We start from the raw sequence: 18,874 nt of genomic DNA, 5'->3' as shown, positions 1-18,874 counted from the left end.
TTATTCTGAACGTGTTTGGCAGTTGTCAAAAGTTGCATGCTGTCGCACGTTGTTTACGTCTAAATAACCTACATTTTCTCATGAATTATTATTTTAAAAACGGTATTTATCTTGTAAATTGTGACAATGGTGAAGAGAGTAAGTATAGAGGCTCACTATTATAATATGTTCATGCTTATTCATAATTCCGATACTTAATGCTTAAACGTTATCATGTGTAGAGTGAAATTAACACATGTTTTAATTATTTAATTCTGTAATTACATTATAAATGTTACAGGGTGCTAAAGCCTCTATATCTGAGGACGACGAGTCATCTCAGTTGGTAAATGAAAGCGGTTGTAAGAATTCAGAGCCCGCAAAGAAACGCTTAAAAACTAAAAGTTTGTATCGACAACCGACTGTAAACGAACTAAACAGACTTCAGGAAACCGAGAACTTATTCAACTCAAACTTATTCCGTCTCCAAATAGAGGAAATATTACAGGAGGTAAAATTGAAAGAGAAAAATGAGAAGAAAATTCAAACATGGTTTGAAGGTTTAAAAAAACATCTAGAAAACATCCCTGGGGATGATACTGAATATGATTTGAGTGAAAAAACCTTGGTTAAGAAGCTCAAGGTTAAATTACCGATAAACTCTCAGCTAGATAAGACAAAATGTGTCTTCAAATTTCACAAGTTCCAAAAAGTAGAACTTGTTGGTTCATATGCTTTAAGCTGTCCTATAAACTCTAAACTGATAGTAGATATACAAATAACAGTACCAGCAGAGACATACACCAAAAACGACTCAATAAACTACAGATATCATAAAAAAAGAGCTGCATATTTAGCTTATATAGCATCTCATTTGAAAACATTAGACACTGTTGAAGACATCACATATTTCTTTTTGAACGGATGTCAAACACAACCGGTCTTAGATTTCAAACCTGTCGGTAAATTGGGGAACCACATAACAGCCCGAATTCATATAGCATGTGAGCCCGAAGCATACAAACTGCACCGTTTTGGCCCAGGACGAAACAACTTACGAGAGACATGGTTATTAAATAAAGAGAGTGCTGAAAACAATTCAGATGTTGGGCCTCCGACTCCATATTACAATAGTAGTGTTCTCTCTGATATAACAGCATCAGAAAACATAGGTTTCCTAAAGGAAACCTTAAGTAACAGTGAAAATTTGAAGCAAGCGGTGGTGCTGCTGAAGATATGGCTTCGGCAAAGAAAGCTGCAAGTGTCAGGGTTTGTCATCAGTATGCTGGTAGCTCATCTGGTTCAGACGAAGAGGATCAACAATATTATGAGTAGTTATCAGATTATTAGAAATGTCTGGATTTCATTAAGTAAGTAGACATTAGTGTTATTTTCAATAATAACTAATACACAAGATTATTGTTATAATGTTATGGATGGGTAAAATAAAGCGATCAAACTGTATTTTTAGAATTCTGAATCAAAATTGTTAATGACTAAAATGTCACAGTCACAGAAATAATATCACACTAATATATTGCCATAAAAATATCTCTATATCTATATCTTATTTCTACAGAATCTTATTTCTAGAGCCATAAAACCTTGTCTGATATTTATTATGAAGCTACCTTTTTGTGCGATATTATTGGCTGTGACTGTATTTGTACCATCGGCAACACTGTTCGCTGTACATTTGTAATCCTTATTACATTGGCATGAAGTTTACCGATGGTTAAGAGTGTCGCTGTTAGTACAACGAAATCTGTGATCATATTTTTAAATCTTTGTCTCGCTATTTATTTATTTAAACTTTATTGCACAAAAGAACAACATAATGTACAAAAAGCGAACTTAATGCCGTGAGGCACTCTCTACCAGTCAACCTTTGGGCAAAGCACAGAAGATTGTAGGCGGTGCATTAAGGGACCTCCTGCTTCTGCTGTGCTGATTAGTATATTTAGTACCTAGTACTTCACAACCTCTCACACTATAGAAAACTATTATTTGTATAAATATTTTCAGAAACATCTCAATGGGACAAAACCGGCATCTCACTCCACAAAGAAACTGACTCACCACCTCTCTCCGAGTTCAAATTCCCAGTCAAATTCATTGACACCACCGGATATTACAACATTTGCTGGCAGATGAGCGCAGGGACGTATGAGGCGTTGAGGAGAGAAGCCAGTTTAGCTGTGGATATGTTGGACGATGGCAGTGTGAACAGCTTTATACCGTTGTTTATGACACCGGTGACACCTTTGCTGCAGTATGACTACATTTTGAGGTAAGTTTAAGTATCAGAGCATATAATACAAACCACCGGCGGTGCTGCTGACTCACTGAGCTGGCGGGTTTGTGCGCCATGACACTACTCACTGGTCCTTTGAGTGAAAATATGGAAATAACCAGGTCCACACTGGTTGCAAGTTTCTTGAGGCAATACCTCGCGCTCAAAACGTTCGCGCTTATGCGCGCACTTTTTTTTTTTATACTATTTCGGTGGCAAACAAGCATACGGTCCGCCTGATAGAAAGCGGTCACCGTAACCTATGGACCTGCAACTCAAGGAGTGTCACATGCGCGTTGACAACCCATTAGAAACTTGTACACTCCCTTTTCTGCTCTGTTAAATACACAGCAAAAGGAGTGTACAAGTTCCAAGGAGGGTATGTGATGCCGACGACTCAAAGGACAATAGACAGAAAAAATTAGTTTCGTATGTAGGTCCTTCCGTCCCCAGCACACCGCACCCTCGTGAGCTCTGGCAGCCTTACTCACTGGCAGGAACACAACACTACGAGTAGGGTCTAGTGCTATTTGGCTGTGGTCTTCTGTAAGGCGGAGGTATTTCCCCAGTTTGCCGCGCCCGAGCAATTTCCCCTAGGTCAGCTGTTCAAAATAGTTCTTAGGCTGTAACCATCTTTGACATTCAAATGTTGAAACAAAATTCTTAATTCCAGGTTCAAAAACTTGCCAAAGCTGAAGCAAGCAGTCCTATCCAAAGCGCCGCTCGATTCCAAAGTGAACTACGGAATAGATGAGCTAGCTCTAATAGTAGAAAGCTTGCAGTCGCTCCTAGCCAAAGGCCTGACGTGTAGAGCTGATCTGATACTGCCGATTGTGGAGGCTGACTTTACGTGGCCTGTTGGGAAGGCGTACGAGAAAGTGAGAGAAGGGTAATGTTCCGATTTATTAGTACATTACGATATAAGTGCGATAAATAGGGAACTTGACTGTAGTTAAAATAAAATATTTTATACCATGCACGAAATAAAGCATCAGATAATTATAAGAAAAACATGGGCAGAAGTTATTTTTAAATCCAATTTCTATTTAATAAGTCAGGTAGAAATATATAAACTGAGTTGACCGTAACGTCACTTAATTCAATTTCATATAAATTCCACATTAGCAAGTCGTTCAAATTCGTTTTGACAGTTCTTAAAAAGAAGCTGATTTGACTAGGAGGCAAGTAGCCTATTCGAAACGAGTGGCGATAAATTAAAACACGAACGTAGAGAGTGTTTTAAATCGACACGAGTTGCGAATTCCTTATTCGCACATACTATATCGTACAAAGTTTGAATTTTTCGCCAATTTCGCCATTTCAATTTTTGACATAGTTGCATAATGACTTCATTACCGGTGCAGCTCATTACCTAACAAGTGAGGTAATGTAGCGCCGTATGTACTGCGGGGAAGGTTTAATATAAAAACTATTGGGGCTATAAGCTTCAGATATCAACCCCACAATGCTGCCATGATGTGTTAATCTAATCACCAAAAAATTTTTTTATACCACGTCGGTGGCAAACAGGTATATGGCCCGTCTGATGGAAAGCGGTCACCGCAACCTATGGACGCCTGCAACTCAAGGGGTGTCACATGCGCGTTGCCGACCCATTAGAAACTTGTACTCTCCTCTTTTGAAGAACAGACAGTTATTATTTCAGAGGATGGTTAAAGAAAGCGACCTGAAATACTCTAACTTACACTGTTTAATCTTTTGGTCTAATAACTGATTAAACGTATTATTTGTAGGTATGAAGAGAAGCTGTGTTTTGGCTTCGTTTTAAATCAGGAGCACGCCCTGAACATCATCGACAAAGGTCCTGCCGCCAATTTGCCTGAGGCTGAAGAGTTCAGGTACAATATAATTAATTTGTCAATCAAACTGTGTAAGAATGTCCTGTACTTTGCATATTGGCTTCGTGCGAAGTGCATGGAGGGGGTAAGCAAAGCGATCGCAGTGCTTGCGGTGGTCAAAATCGACACTGATTGTGGTTGTCATCTATCAAAACTCATAAAATATGTAATGTTTGATATGTTAATTGTAAAAATAATGGCATAAATAGTCGTTGCACGTTCTATGCGTTTCTTAGAGCACATTGGAAATTGGATCAAAGAACTAAATGGATAGCTACGGTGAAAAGAAAACGTAAGTGACATGTCAAAACAAACCATTATAATAAATTATATTTAAGCTTTGTTTACCTAATATTGTACAAATACGCTGTTAGTATTTTTCCTACCGTAAAAGATTATGCTTAAAGATTCAGGCCTAGCCTGGGAATAGGCCCGTGTCGGATATTTCTGCGGCCGCGGACATGACTAGGTACTTACGTTTAGATTTGTTTTATATGGCATTAACGAGACGGAGGTTTAGCGAATACCATATCACTAGCTCGAAGAACTTGTACCATTACTCCTATGTTCTTCAAGATTCTTTATATGCCCTGCCAGCACCAATTTATTGACTCTTTCTGTAGTCTGGGGTTGGAAGTTTATACCGTGAGTAATGCTTTGGAAACTGATTTTTGGTATTATATCCATGTCTTTATAATCTATCTACTTAAATTACACTTGAAATAGTAGCTCTTGTTATTCGATTTATTTAAAATTAACGAAAAATCGTTAAAATATAATGTTTGTTTACATGTCATTTTTTGTCATTTTCCACTTCAAGTTCACATGCTAGTGGGCGTAATTGTCGTGCACGTAGACAATAAAATCCTGAGTAAGAGATGAAAACCTGATCTGACAACGAAACGATCCCTACCGAAATGAAACGAACCTGATCTGAAACGGCTATTTTCAATTTTACAACATGATTAGATGACTATCGATGAACCAACGGAGCCGCAGTTGACGTTCACGAAGGTTAATTATTACAGGTGTAGTGCGAAAAGAGTTGCCTTCGTATTGTTACGGAAACGTACGAACGTGTCATGCTATTTCAGTCAGTCTCAGTACAAGATGTTCTGACATTGACTGAACTAGCATGACAAATACGAACGCTTCCGAAGGAAACCCTTTTCGGACTACATCTGTAATTACACACCCCTTTTTGGATCTAAAGACTGGATCTATCGAGAATTATTGATGATTACATACATACATACATACATACATATATATAATCACGCCTGTGTCCCATAAAGGGGTAGGCAGAGCACATGAACTACTAAATTTCAGTGCCACTCTTAGCAAAAAAGGGTTGAAAGAAATCCAAATTGTGACATTGCAGTGACAGGTTGCCAGCCTCTCGCCTACGCCACAAATTAACCCATATCATATCCCACAGTTGACTTCTACGACACCCACGGGAAGAAAGGGGGTGGTGAAATTCTTAACCCCATCACCACACGGGGTCTGTGATTGTTGATTGCTTTATTATTTTAGGAATTGGTGGGGTAATCGGACATTTTTTTATAACGAGTAGTTTTTAAGTTTATTATGAATATAGTATATTGTGCAACAACGGGGGTAAGGGGGCTTTTGTTAACGAGTGTTTTAACTCGTGACAGCCGTAGGCTGGAGAGAGTTATAGACATGAGCTTACAAAATCCTTACCTCCTGAGTTACACACAATATTTTTCATCAGATTTGAGAGGAAAAGAAAAGAAAAAAAAACATAAGGCAAGATCTTCAATGAATGGCGGTGTTGTACTGCTCGTTGCTATGGCAACGCGGTCAAGCGCAAATCGAGATGGCCGTCACAATTTTCTGCCAGATTGCAAATTATAACGATTTATCTACGTCAATTTTACAAAATAAATGTAAAATACACTGACATAATTGTAAAACATAAACAAAATGCATTTTTCATACCGTATAATATTTTTTTATATCTTAATAGTCAAATTTTAGTCGTGCAAAAAAATCCTCGGCTGATTGAAACGTCCTTTGCCTGAAGTACCTATTGTACGGATAGTATTAATTTTTAAAACTAAATCCATTATTACCTTGGGAATAAAATAGTACATTATTCTTCAGTACACGTAAACGCAATGAGACCTTTAAACAGCAAATGTGATGAAAAATATTTTGATTCTTGATTCTTGAACCATGTCATGGAAATCTGTTTAGCTCTTGATATGTTGTTATTTTCTGCAGAGGTTTCTGGGGCGATAAGTCCGAGCTGCGCCGTTTCCAAGATGGCTCCATCACGGAGAGTTGTGTGTGGGAGGGAGACACACTGTCGGAGCGTCGCTCTATCCCGAGGCAAATTGTGGAATATCTTCTCAAGCAGAAATATGGTGAGTTACCGATGCAATAGTAAGAAAAGTCCTAAGCCTAAGTGAGCATTTTTTTGCCATTTTTTTATTTTTATTTTTTTAGGGAATTTTAGGTCAATTGTACTCAGAATCACGAGTACTTTCAATCTCACTGGGAGACAAAAAGTGTCCCAGAATTTCCATACATTTTTGTTGCTTTCCTCTTTTGTTACCCCATACAACATGTACGGAAACCCAAACAACGCTGGATGGATTGTGTGAAAGAGGATATGAGGAAGAAAGATGTGAGTGTTGAGATGACGAAAGATAGAGGAGAATGGAAGAGGAAGACGTGTTGTACCGACCCCACATAACGTGGGATAAGGGTAGGAGGAAGAAGAGACAACATGTACGGAAAATGATAACAGAATAAGAAAAAATCGTATGGGACAATTTTTTAACTACTAGGATTGAAAAAAGTAGTGATTCTGAGTACAAATAGCATTTTTTTTTTTCAAAAATATCACATTTCATAAAAGTGGCAAAAAAAAAGAAATGCTCAAGTACTGTACAGTCAGCCAAACAAGTAGTTTACTTTTCGACCTTATGTGTTTCCAATAAAGTCGAAAAGTGGTAAACTACTTTCTTGGCTGACTGTACCTAGTACCATGTCTCTTAATATTTAACGTTTGATGTTTATTTTACTTGGTTGATTTAGTGCCCCACTGCTGGGTAAAGGCTTCCCCTCGCTTCTGTTTGATGAAATGCCGTTTTTTTAAACTCAACCTAACTCGATAACAAAACGACCCAGATAGGCTTGGAAAAAAGATCTATCACGTTGTTAGTTTAAAGTGTTGGAAGGTCAGATCGCAGTCCCTTACGTAAAAACTAGTGCTTACGCCAAATCTTGGGATTATTTGTCAAAGCAGACCTCAGGCTCCCATGAGCCGTAGCTAATGCCGTGATAAGGATTCAAAAATTAAAACAATTTGTTCAGCAAATATGCCACAAGGGCACTTTTACACGTCACATACATTTTTACAAAAGTTTTAAAATTGAATTGAAGTTACAATTACTAATTCTAAGTTCTAACGAAAGTATAACTATACTACAATTAATTAGAGATGTGTAAGGTCTCTAAATGTCAAATTACAACTAAAATACACTTAATGTAAAAAGTACAAATACAAAAAAGTCTACAATTACTTTAGAGATGCAAATTACTCGAAATGTCACAACTAAAGATGAAATGTATACTTAATCTAATTCTCCTTAGAGATGTATAGGGTCTCCAAAAGTCAAAATCATGATGATAGTCGATTTTGGAATGCTCCTAATAATAAATTATTGTCGTTTCAGATATCCCACCATCAGACTTATTCCACATCCTTGAACAACTCAATTCTTTAACCATCCGTAAGCAGTATACGCGCGAAAAGAGAATCGAGAGCGAAGAGAGCGCTCTAGCGGCGTTGCAAGCGGCCGACGAGTTGAGGAGAGACTTGCGCGGTCTTACGCAAATACCGCTAGATGTCAGCGCTGTTTATGGTAAGTATTATTCCTTAAGAATTCGCCCTATGAATTCTATTCTATGGGCGTCGAAATACTTTAGCTCTTCCCGTCAATTCCTAGAATGGTTTCAAAGTCTTGTTATTTTTCCCGGATTTTTCTGTTCTGACTCCAGAACTGACCTCCCTTTAAGCCAAATCTCATGGAATAAAACTTAAGACAGCAGTAAGTTATGTCAGTTCGGGTTCAAGACTCGGAAGAAAGAGATTTTTCTCAAAAAATATATATTTCACTTATTGAGACTTACAAGTCAGGCCATTTTTTTTTATACCACGTCGGTGGCAAACAGGTATACGGCCCGCCTGATGGAAAGCGGTCACCATAACTTATGGACGCCTGAAACTCAAGGGGTGTCACGTGCGCGTTGCCGAACCATTAGAAACCACCATTTAAGATCAGACTAATATAGAACCTTCGCTTCGACTCGGACATTAAATAAAATTTTGTTAAATAAAAGTGAATTTTAGACCCCACTTATCGTAAAGTAGCTTCGGCTGTAACAATGTGTCCAAAACCCAATATATACATCGTTAGTGCGTTTTCACATTTTCCGATTCGATATCGGATGTAGGACCGATTTCCTATACATTAAGGCCCACTTGCATCAACCATTTAGAGTTAGTGAGCTGTCATCTGTCAAATTCCATATAAAATGGTGGGTTAACCCTCGGGTTCTCCTCGGGATCTTTGATTTTTGCCTTTGAAATCTTTCCGACATTCGACATCGGATCGGATAATGGGAAAACGGTCTTAGGGACCGGCCACATCAGAGCGTCGCGTGTCTCGGGGCGCGCAACGGACGTCCGCGCCACGCCACCTGAATGTAATTCAAAAAACGTCTCCTCAGTACATTTTGTATAGGAAGGACGTAAGACGCGCCGCCAAGCGGCGCGACGCCGCCGCCACGCCATCTGGGGCGCGTCTTACGTCCTTCCTATACAAAATGTACTGAGGAGACGTTTTTTGAATTACATTCAGGTGGCGTGGCGCGGACGTCCGTTGCGCGCTCCGAGACACGCAACGCTTAAGTGGGAACGCTGGCTTAGACTGATTTGTCTTTTACGTGATCAATCTGATCATGATGTATGTAACTGCGTCGAAATATCGGGAGCTCAATAAAAATCTAAAAGGTTACAACAGTCAATATAAGTCTAATGAAACTGACAGTGAATCATTTAAAACTCATACACATCGTTTAGATAGATAGATAGATAGCGTTTATTGGTAAAAAATAGTATTTTACACGTCAATAATTAATTTCTAGTATTAACACGTTTCTAAATTTATAGGCACATCATCAGTGTTCAGCTACTGCGCCCCCGCGCCGCCGCTGCCCGCGCCGCCCCACAACCCGTGGCGGCGCGGCGGCACCTGCCTCATCAAAGATATTCAAAAAGAAGGCGTCTTCCAAGCGCCGGAGTTTGTCCCTGTCTGCGAAACTGTTGTTGAGTTAGGTAAGTTTATTTGTATGTGTGTTATTCTATAGGAACATAAGTATTAATTAATTTAATGTAAATTATTCGGTTCGATATTTTACAATTATTATAACTTTATTTATATTTATAAAAACTAGTGATAACAGAGTAAAGAGATTATAAAAACAATATTACATCAAAGGCCGGGAAAATGAGGATTTCCGGCCAAGTGGATAGGGATACGAGGCCGGGAATCCGTTTTCACGCCGAGGCATGTATAGTGCTTTTCTCAAACATACAATGAAATAAAAAAAAATGCTCTAAAGGACAATATTTTATAAAAAAAAGTTACTTTGCAGGCCTAGGCCTAAAAAATAATATGAAATCCCTTTACAGTCCTCTCGAGTTGTTGCGCCCAAAAAACGATACTTCCCAGCCCATTTTAAGGAACGTAAAGACATTGCATGTTTGAGAAAAATAAATAATTCACATCTTCGCATTCATTAGTTAAAGTTGGGAATGTGCTGCTCCGTTATCAAAACCTAGGAACATTATAGTGAGCCTTGGTGAATATCCAAATTATTCTGTTATTTTCAGGTTTTTGTAACTGAAGAGAGCAAAGTAATAATTTGTGTTTTTTTGTTTGTTCTTCTCCGAAGTTTGAGTTGAAAAAATCCAAAATATTTGAACGGCGCTCTATTGAAAAATATTTTAAGTGATGGCAACATGTGTGGCAGTAGCACTGATTGTTACAAATACAAATAATGTTATGGGAACTTCAAACAGTAAAGTAGTGCTGCCGCCATTCATTGGAACTTAACATACACATATATACACACACACACACACATAATATAAACGTAATGTATACATTTAACATACAAAATGTAACAACAACAATGTAAATTTAACATTTTTTTAAATTATTATTTGTATCTCCGTTTAAAACTCTCGTGTCTTTCGAGCCCGGTCATTTATAAGGCGTGCGTGGGGATGTAGATCCAACACGTAGAGGCCATTTGGAGAGCTTTGATGTCATGTAGAACGCCTGCTGGAATCCATTCACAGGTACATGAACAGACCTTTGAATCGGTTTCAACAGGCATTGCTAATACATAAACTATATTATAAACTAGCTTTTGCTCGCAGCTTCGCTCGCGTTAGAAAGAGACAAAAAGTGGCCTATGTCACTCCATCCCTTCAACTATCTCCACTAAAAAAAAGCACAACAATTCGTCGCTCCGTTTTGCCGTGAAGGACGGACAAACAAACAGACACACACACTTTTCCATTTATAATATTAGTATGGATTTATTAATGATTTATTTACGAATATCATTAATTTCTTACTCTCTCTTTTTCTTTGTGAAGATGGTGGCGCCATCTCTCTTCGCTAGCTCGTAATCACATGGTTTGATTCAGTTAGGAGGTCGAACTAGTTTCGGTTCTACCTCAGAGATGGCGGGAGGCGCCATAAACCTTCGGTAATTGTCTCATATACTTGAAAATTTCGATTCTTGCCGCCGTGACGTGGTTTGAATCCAGCATCGGACACTTGGAGGCCTTGATAATTTTTTCTTTGTATATGACATTTATTTCAGTTTATAATCATTAATTTCTTGTTATATCCTAGGTCACAGCGGCAAATGGCCAGGCGACCTAGAAGCCTTCCGCTGTCTCAAAGCTGCCTTCAACCTACAGATAGCAGACAGACTAACTAAACAGTTCGACCTGCCGACACACGCCTACCCGACGCATATAGACGTCTTGAAGAACGGACTGGTTTTCAGGCTGGTTATAGCGCATCCGAAAGAGATTACTCTTTTGAGGAGAGAGGTAGGTTTCATTGATACGCCTACCTGACGCACAATATAGACGTGTTTAAAAACGGCCGGTTTCTTTCTTATTTGGGATTTATTATTTGTTTTACGCATTTTCACTATATTTTTCAGGTGGAGAATGGAGTAGTAAAATTCAAAGAGAGCGAAGAAAGTATTAAACTGCAACGCGATACAGTGTTACTGCCTCGACTCAGGGGAGCCTTGCATGGGTAAGTCGCATAAATCATCATCATCCTCCTTGCGTCATCCCGTCATTTGCCACGGCTCATGGGAGCCTGGGGTCCGCTTTGACAACTAATCCCAAGATTTGGCGTAGGCACTAGTTTTTACGAAAGCAACTGCCATCTGAACTTCCAACCCGAAGGGTAAATTAGACCTTATTGGAATTAGTCCGGTTTCCTCACGATGTTTTTCCTTCACCGAATAGCGACTGGCAAATATCAAATGACATTTCGCACATAAATTCCGAAAAACTCATTGGTGCGAGCCGGGGTTCGAACCCGCGACCTCCGGAACGAAAGTCGCAAGTACTACCGCTAGGCTACCAGCGCTTTCAGCGGTAAGTCGCATAAAAAAAAAAAATAACAATGCGTAGAGCCCCTTGCGTGGAAGAAGTGAAACTTCCTAACATAACCTCAAAAACATTTTGTCAAGTGGCCATCACGTTTTTGCGTTTAGTTAAGTGCGTCTTTTTACTGTTTTAAATATTTTACATTGCTATTTGCTCAAATTATTAAAAAAAAACACTCATTTTGCATTCTATCTAAATATAAAACACACACATTCCAACCAACCATTCCACTATTCTGGTTATTCTGTTCTGTCACTGACTGAGTGAATAAGTGAATGAATGGAATGAGTGAGTCGCGTTGATCAGCAATTCCCGTCAACTTTGTACAATGCCACGTCAGCAAATTTTAATTGATCCTATTTTGTTACCAACATTTAGTAATATAATTCGACTTTCGTAAGATATATACAGGATAATTGTTATAATTAAGAAAATATAGATACTAGAGAACCTTAATGACGAAATAAAACTTAATAAAATCTCAATTCATCAACAAAATCTTGGTAACAAAATAGGAATTAATAAAAACAAATTTAACTTTTCCCTTAATTTTTGTACAAAGTTGACGGGAATTGCTGTGATACAGAATGTTACGCGCTGAGTGAGCGGCATTCTACGTAAAGTAACAATGACTGAGTGTTACGAGCTGTCAGTTGGAAGTCGCATTAGAAATGTTTTATTATATACAAGTCGATTTACAAGAGTAGGCACGAATGGAATATGAGTGAATGAAAATATGCATGTGTGTGACAGCAGTGACAGATTAACCAATAAAATGACAGTTTTTGACAGGACTGTAGGTATATCTCTAAAAGTCATATTAGCTCATACAAATAATCGAAGTTCCATTCATGTCATCTTTCATGATCATCATCATCGACCTGTAGGTACATATGTAGGCTTTGGCATACATATTTACAAATCTTACAATCACGCCTGTATCCCATAAAGGAATGGGCAGAGCATATGAACTACTCAAGTTTCATGCAGTGTTTCTTGACAAAAAGAATTTGAAAGAAAACAAAATTGTGACATTGCAGTGACAGGTTGCCATCCTCTCGCCTACGCCGCAATTTAACTCATATCCCATACTCGACCTAATCGAGTTAATCTTAAGTTAAAGGAAAAATTCGTACCTTCCGCAGGACTCGAATCAGCGATCTTCTGCATTGCAGATGGTAAATTTGAGTCTTGCTGGAGATGTGAATTTTTCAATTTTTCCTTTAATTTAAAAATATTACTAACATATTGTAAAATGAGTTTTGTATACCTGTCAATTCTCCACGAATACTCCCCCTTATAATTAATGAATTTACGGTTGTATTCACGTTATTATATCGCTGTTGCTGCGACATGTTTCCGGCCAATTTTGGAGGCCCCTCTTCAGGCATATAGTAACGTGAGTACAACCGTAGATTAATTAATTACAATAATTTCTTGAATATGTCTCACGAAAGTTGAATGTGTGTAATACTCCCCCTTGTTCCAGGCTGCACCAACGCCACCCCTCCTTCGGAGTATCCTCCTGCCTCCTCCAGCGCTTCCTCTCCGCGCACCTCCTCGCCCCCCACCTCCCCCTCTCCTCTCCTCCCTCCTCACCGCACGAGTCTACACCTCGGCGTCTCCACACACTGTACCGGTGTCGCCGCAAGTCGGCTTCTTGAGGACCTTGAGGTTACTGTGTGAGACGAATTGGGGCAGTGAGATGATAATGCTGGATTTCAATGGTGATATGAAACGTGAGTATATATACGGTGAAATAAAAAAAAAACTGTTCAAACGTTGCATAGTAACTTTTGACGTCATAATGAACAACTTTTATTATGGAACCAATGAAGAAATCGCAAAAAAAAATTGTCTGTTTCATTTTAATTGTCTGGCTCAGTGACGACCGGTCTGGCTCAGTCGGTAGTGACCCTGCCTGCTAAGCCGCGGTCCTGGGTTCGAATCCCGGTAAGGGCATTTATTTGTGTCATGAGCACGGATATTTGTTCCTGAGTCATGGATGTTTTCTATGTATATATTATAAATATATATTTATCTATTTAAGTATGTATATCGTCGCTTAGGACCCATAGTAAAAGCTTTGCTTAGTTTGGGGCTAAGTTGATTTGTGTAAGGTGTCCCCAATATTTTTTTTTTTATACATTTCAATAGGCTAGTTTCCTGTAGTTAAAATAAAATATTGTATGCGGTGCACGAAATAAAGCACCACCTAATTAGAAGAAAAATATGGACAGAAGTTATGTTTAAACATAATTTCTGTTTGATAAGTCAAAGAGAAAGATATAAAGTAAATGAATTGACCGTGACGTCACTCCTCAGTATTTCATAGTAATTTCATATTAAAATAAAATAAATAAAAATAAATATTGGGGACACCTTACACAGATCAACTTAGCCCCAAACTAAGCAAAGCTTGTACACTATGGGTGCTAAGCGACGATAAACTGAGAGAAATTTGCATTGTGAATTTAACAAGTTCGACTTGTTGCGGTTTATCCGTTTGAATCAGCCAAACGTATGTTTAAAACAATATGTGTCAGGTTGTTTTTATAAAATCGACTTGTTGATTCAAATATATTGCCGATTCAAATGACAAGTAGCTTGTTGTTTGAACCAAAGAGCACGTAGGCGCTATTTTAACCAAAAAACTTGTTGAACGAACATGAAAACTGGTTGTATTTTCTCTCAGTGTATACATACTTAAATAGATAAATACATACTTATATACATAGAAAACATCCATGACTCAGGAACAAATATCTGTGCTCATCACACAAATAATTGCCCTTACCGGGATTCGAACCCAGGACCGCGGCTCAGCAGGCAGGGTCACTACCGACTGAGCCAGACCGACCTGATATAACTAGGAGGAAACTAGCCTATTGTCATAATGCCGCTCATTTCTATGGAACAGCCAATTAATTCCGCGATTTCAGCATTGGTCCCATAATAAAAGTTATTTATTATGGCCTCATAAATCACTGTTTCTTCGTATTTCACCCTGTATAAGGTGACCCATGAGTAGATCTTTATGCAATCAGCATAAGAATACTTCCTCACAGCTAGTTCAAACAGAGTACGTCTTACGTTTACGACACAAAACAAAAAAACCTTTTTTTGCACTACATCTGTACCATATTTTTTGACAGGTGAAGAAATTCTAGAAATCGAGACCAAATTCTCCCAACGTGACGCGTCAGCCCCATACATGTATATAGTGACGTCATACGACGGCGATCTACCCTCAGTATGGACCATGCAGGCACCTACCAAACACACTGTATTACGGGCCCAAGCGTTAGCGAGGAATACTCTGACTTTTATGGAGAATAAGTTGATGAAAGATATGCTTGATAATGTGTTGGTAAGTACTTTATATGAGAATATATTTTCAAATTACTTAGCTTTAATTTTTACATCATATGATGGAGATGGGTCTCAGTATGGACCATGCAGGCACCGACCAAACACACTGTATTATGGGCCCAAGCGTTAGCGAGGAATACTCTGACTTTTATGGAGAATAAGTTGATGAAAGATATGCTTGATAATGTGTTGGTAAGTACTTTATATGAGAATATATTTTCAAATTACTTAGCTTTAATTTTTACATCATATGATGGAGATGGGTCTCAGTATGGACCATGCAGGCACCGACCAAACACACTGTATTATGGGCCCAAGCGTTAGCGAGGAATACTCTGACTTTTATGGAGAATAAGTTGATGAAAGATATGCTTGATAATGTATTGGTAAGTACTTTATATAAGAATATATTCTCAAATTACATAGCTTTAATTTACATCATATGATGGAAAGGAGTCTCAGCATGGACCATGCATGTATCGATCGACCAAACACTGTATAACGGGCGCATGCTTTAGCGAGAATTTAATGGAGAATAAGTTTATTTTTTTTATTTTCTTTATTGGAGAAACAAACAGGAATAAATGTACATAAAACATAACATTCGAGTGGGTATAGCTAAACATACATTTACCCCCTTAAAAGTTCTCACTAAAACATGTGGGTTATAAACATATGGGATAAAAGATATGCTTGATATCTTTCATCAACTTTTATTGATAAGATTTATTGCCATCATTACATCAATTTTGATCTCAACTCTACTCCGATAACATTGTAGTTGAAAATAAGGGTTTTTTTTTCTGGTATTATTCTTGATAGTATTATTTTATATTTTTATTGTATTATTTCAGAGTGCCTTCGTCCCGTCCTACGCCGGTTACGACGTGCTAATCCACCTGCATCCCTCCCTAACCCCCTACTTATCCGAGCGAGTCGACGTGAAACCAAAACCCAAAGCGTTACCCGACGGCGCTGCTGACGTCATTCCGGTGGTGGAATTCAACCCTGTGACGAAATACTTGGACGAACTTAAGGTAAAAATAAGTACTAATCCATCTGTTCTACTTTTACTAAAGATTTAAAGATCTCACGAGATCTATCTTGGATACTCAACATCTGATTGGAGTTATAGAGAGGTGAAATTCAACCCTCAGAGAAAATATTTGAACGAACTTAAGGTAAGACTAAGTACTAATCCATCTCCATCCTTCACTGACCCCCTACTTATCCGAGCGAGTCGACGTAAAACTAAAAATTAAATGCGTTTTCACATTATCCGATCCGATTACGGATGTAGGAAGGATTTCAAAGGCTAAAATCAAAAATGGCGTCTCAAATGTATGGGATATCGGCCCTACATCCGATCGAAAAATGTGAAAACGCACTAAGGCGTTACCTGACGGGGCTGATTACGTCATTCCGGTTTTGGAGTTCAACCCTGTGACGAAATACCTAGAGGAATCAAAGGTAAATCCTCAAATCGAACTTACGATAGCAATTTACCATCGTTCTCTTCGAGACATTCAATCAATCAATAATGTTTATTTGTTACACATATACCTATGTTTAACAAAATTAAATAAACATTATTGAGTACATAGGTGTTACAATAGTTATTTGTTTTACAAGGCAAAGTTGTTGTTTAACCGCACGTGCCAATATTGATACCCGAGTAAGGGAAAGATTCTAATATTTAAATCAATATTTTATTTTGGAATATAATATGGAATCTTGAGCGTTGCGAGGGTATCAAGGCACGAAGGTTAAAGGCTGCCACACACCGCAAAGCGGGACGGGAGCGGGACGGGCGCGGGTCGCTAGCGCCGCGGTAGGCGCGCGTGACACGCGCGCTGGCTGCGCGGTGAGGCACACACTGACAATGCCCGAATGTCGGCGCGACGGACCCGCGCGGGTCCCGCGGCGGGAGAATTTTCAACATTACTTCAAGCGGTTTTTTACCACTTCAAGTAAAAAATTCTTCAGTGTAATATGCACTCAAATAAATGAATACGAAAATATCATTACTTACCTGGTAGGTTTACTTCGATACCAATATTTTCCCACAATCTCTTTTTGTAAACTGTGTTCCTGTACCATTTATCTTGTAAATCATACAAGCATCTGTGCCTACGGACGGATTCTATAATTTTTTCGGAAACGTCCATTTTTATTGCCATCAGCCAGCGCACTCGGCGCGCGCGCGCATGTCCCGCCCCGCGCACGTCCCGCTCCGCTCACGACCTGTTGTGATTGGGCGGGTTAGCGCGGGACGGGCGCGGCGCGGAGCGGGGCGTGCGCGGAGCGTCGGTGTGTGGCACCGTATTTGATTCAGTGTTATACAGCGCGGCGCTCGCGCCCCGCGCCCGTCCCGCTCCCGTCCCGCTTTGCGGTGTGTGGCAGCCTTAAATAAACTTTGCCACCGAGTGAAACACAACATTTTTCACCACACCGACACGAACAAAATACTGACTATGTTTTAACACCAAACTAAATCAAATCCATCGATTTATTCAATAGTTATGATTAAAAATCATCATTTATACGTAAATTCTATCAGCTAGCTTTAAGACATCAAGTTAAAATTTGTATGAAATTACTTTGCACTCTTGTAGATAAAATGCAATTTTGTTATCTGTTTTCGAATAGCAAAGTAAGCCTTTACCCGTTGGTGTGGTGGAAAATATATTATAAGTATAGGAAACTAGCCTATTGTCTCCGTTTGTTTGCAGAGTGCATACAGTGAGTTTGCGCTATTCTTCCATGATTACTACGGCGGGGAAATAATCGCTGTGCTGTGGAAACCTGACATTGGGGAGGAGAAAGACTTCCAGGTGAGTTATCTTCGTATTTTAACTCCTCTTCAAACCAGCTCAAACTGTATTTTTAGTACCTACATATGGTGTATTTTTCTTATTGCAGCCACATTCGCGAATTTCTGTTTTGTCCTATGGTTGACTGATAATGCCTTCAGGCATTAAGTCCGCCATTTGTACTTTTTTTTATTGTGCGTTTAAATAAATTAATAAAACCATGGTAAACGGAGTCGCACCACAAGGGTTCCTTTGGTACCTTTTTGCTACGGATCCCTAATAAAAAAGTGTTTGTTTTTATACAAACACTTTTTTATTATGTCTTAAAAGACGTAATCTGTATTGTGTATGTTTTACAAAATATGCAAATGCTGCACTCTGGCGGCGGAACCTTACATTTAAACTTTCGTATAAATTATTGTTTTTCATCTTCAGGTTGCAAACGCGAGCGCCCTACGACCGACAGGCAAAGGAGACAAGTATAAAGTGAATACGGCGGCCATCGTCGAAGATTTCAAGATACTGGGCGCGGGGTTAGTGAAACATGTCACTGTTAATACGTAGAACATTTTAATATAGATGCTGTAAAAATATTTGAGGTTATTATTTATCGTCCCGAACTATACGGTAGTACAGTCACCGGCATAAATAAGTGATGATTTATGAGCAATTCCCGGCAACTTTGTACATAGCCACGTCAGCAAATTTTAATTGATCCTATTTTGTTACCAACATTTAGTAATATAAGTCGGCTGTCGTAAGATATATACAGGTTAATTGTTATAATTCAGAAAATATAGATACTAGGAAA

The 18,874-nt window shown here is 38.8% G+C and overlaps 1 protein-coding gene across 1 annotated transcript; it reads left to right on the top strand.

The window, feature by feature from the left end:
• Window positions 1-40: 40 nt before the first annotated feature.
• On the top strand, window positions 41-18,656 carry LOC125234092 (nucleolar protein 6). The gene is given in 16 exon segments (XM_048140277.1): window positions 41-138; window positions 281-1,349; window positions 2,005-2,269; window positions 2,946-3,161; window positions 4,027-4,131; window positions 6,382-6,524; window positions 7,842-8,030; window positions 9,341-9,505; window positions 11,100-11,302; window positions 11,419-11,516; window positions 13,368-13,443; window positions 13,446-13,617; window positions 15,034-15,248; window positions 16,105-16,287; window positions 17,983-18,084; window positions 18,499-18,656. Coding segments are annotated over 16 exon segments (3,342 nt in total). The 5' UTR covers window positions 41-126; the 3' UTR covers window positions 18,628-18,656.
• Window positions 18,657-18,874: the final 218 nt, after the last annotated feature.

Source organism: Leguminivora glycinivorella, chromosome 15 (genome assembly GCF_023078275.1).
Source record: "Leguminivora glycinivorella isolate SPB_JAAS2020 chromosome 15, LegGlyc_1.1, whole genome shotgun sequence".
NCBI lineage: Eukaryota > Metazoa > Arthropoda > Insecta > Lepidoptera > Tortricidae > Leguminivora > Leguminivora glycinivorella.
Note: the sequence above shows the minus strand (reverse complement) of the source record. Positions and strands in the feature narration are given on the sequence as shown.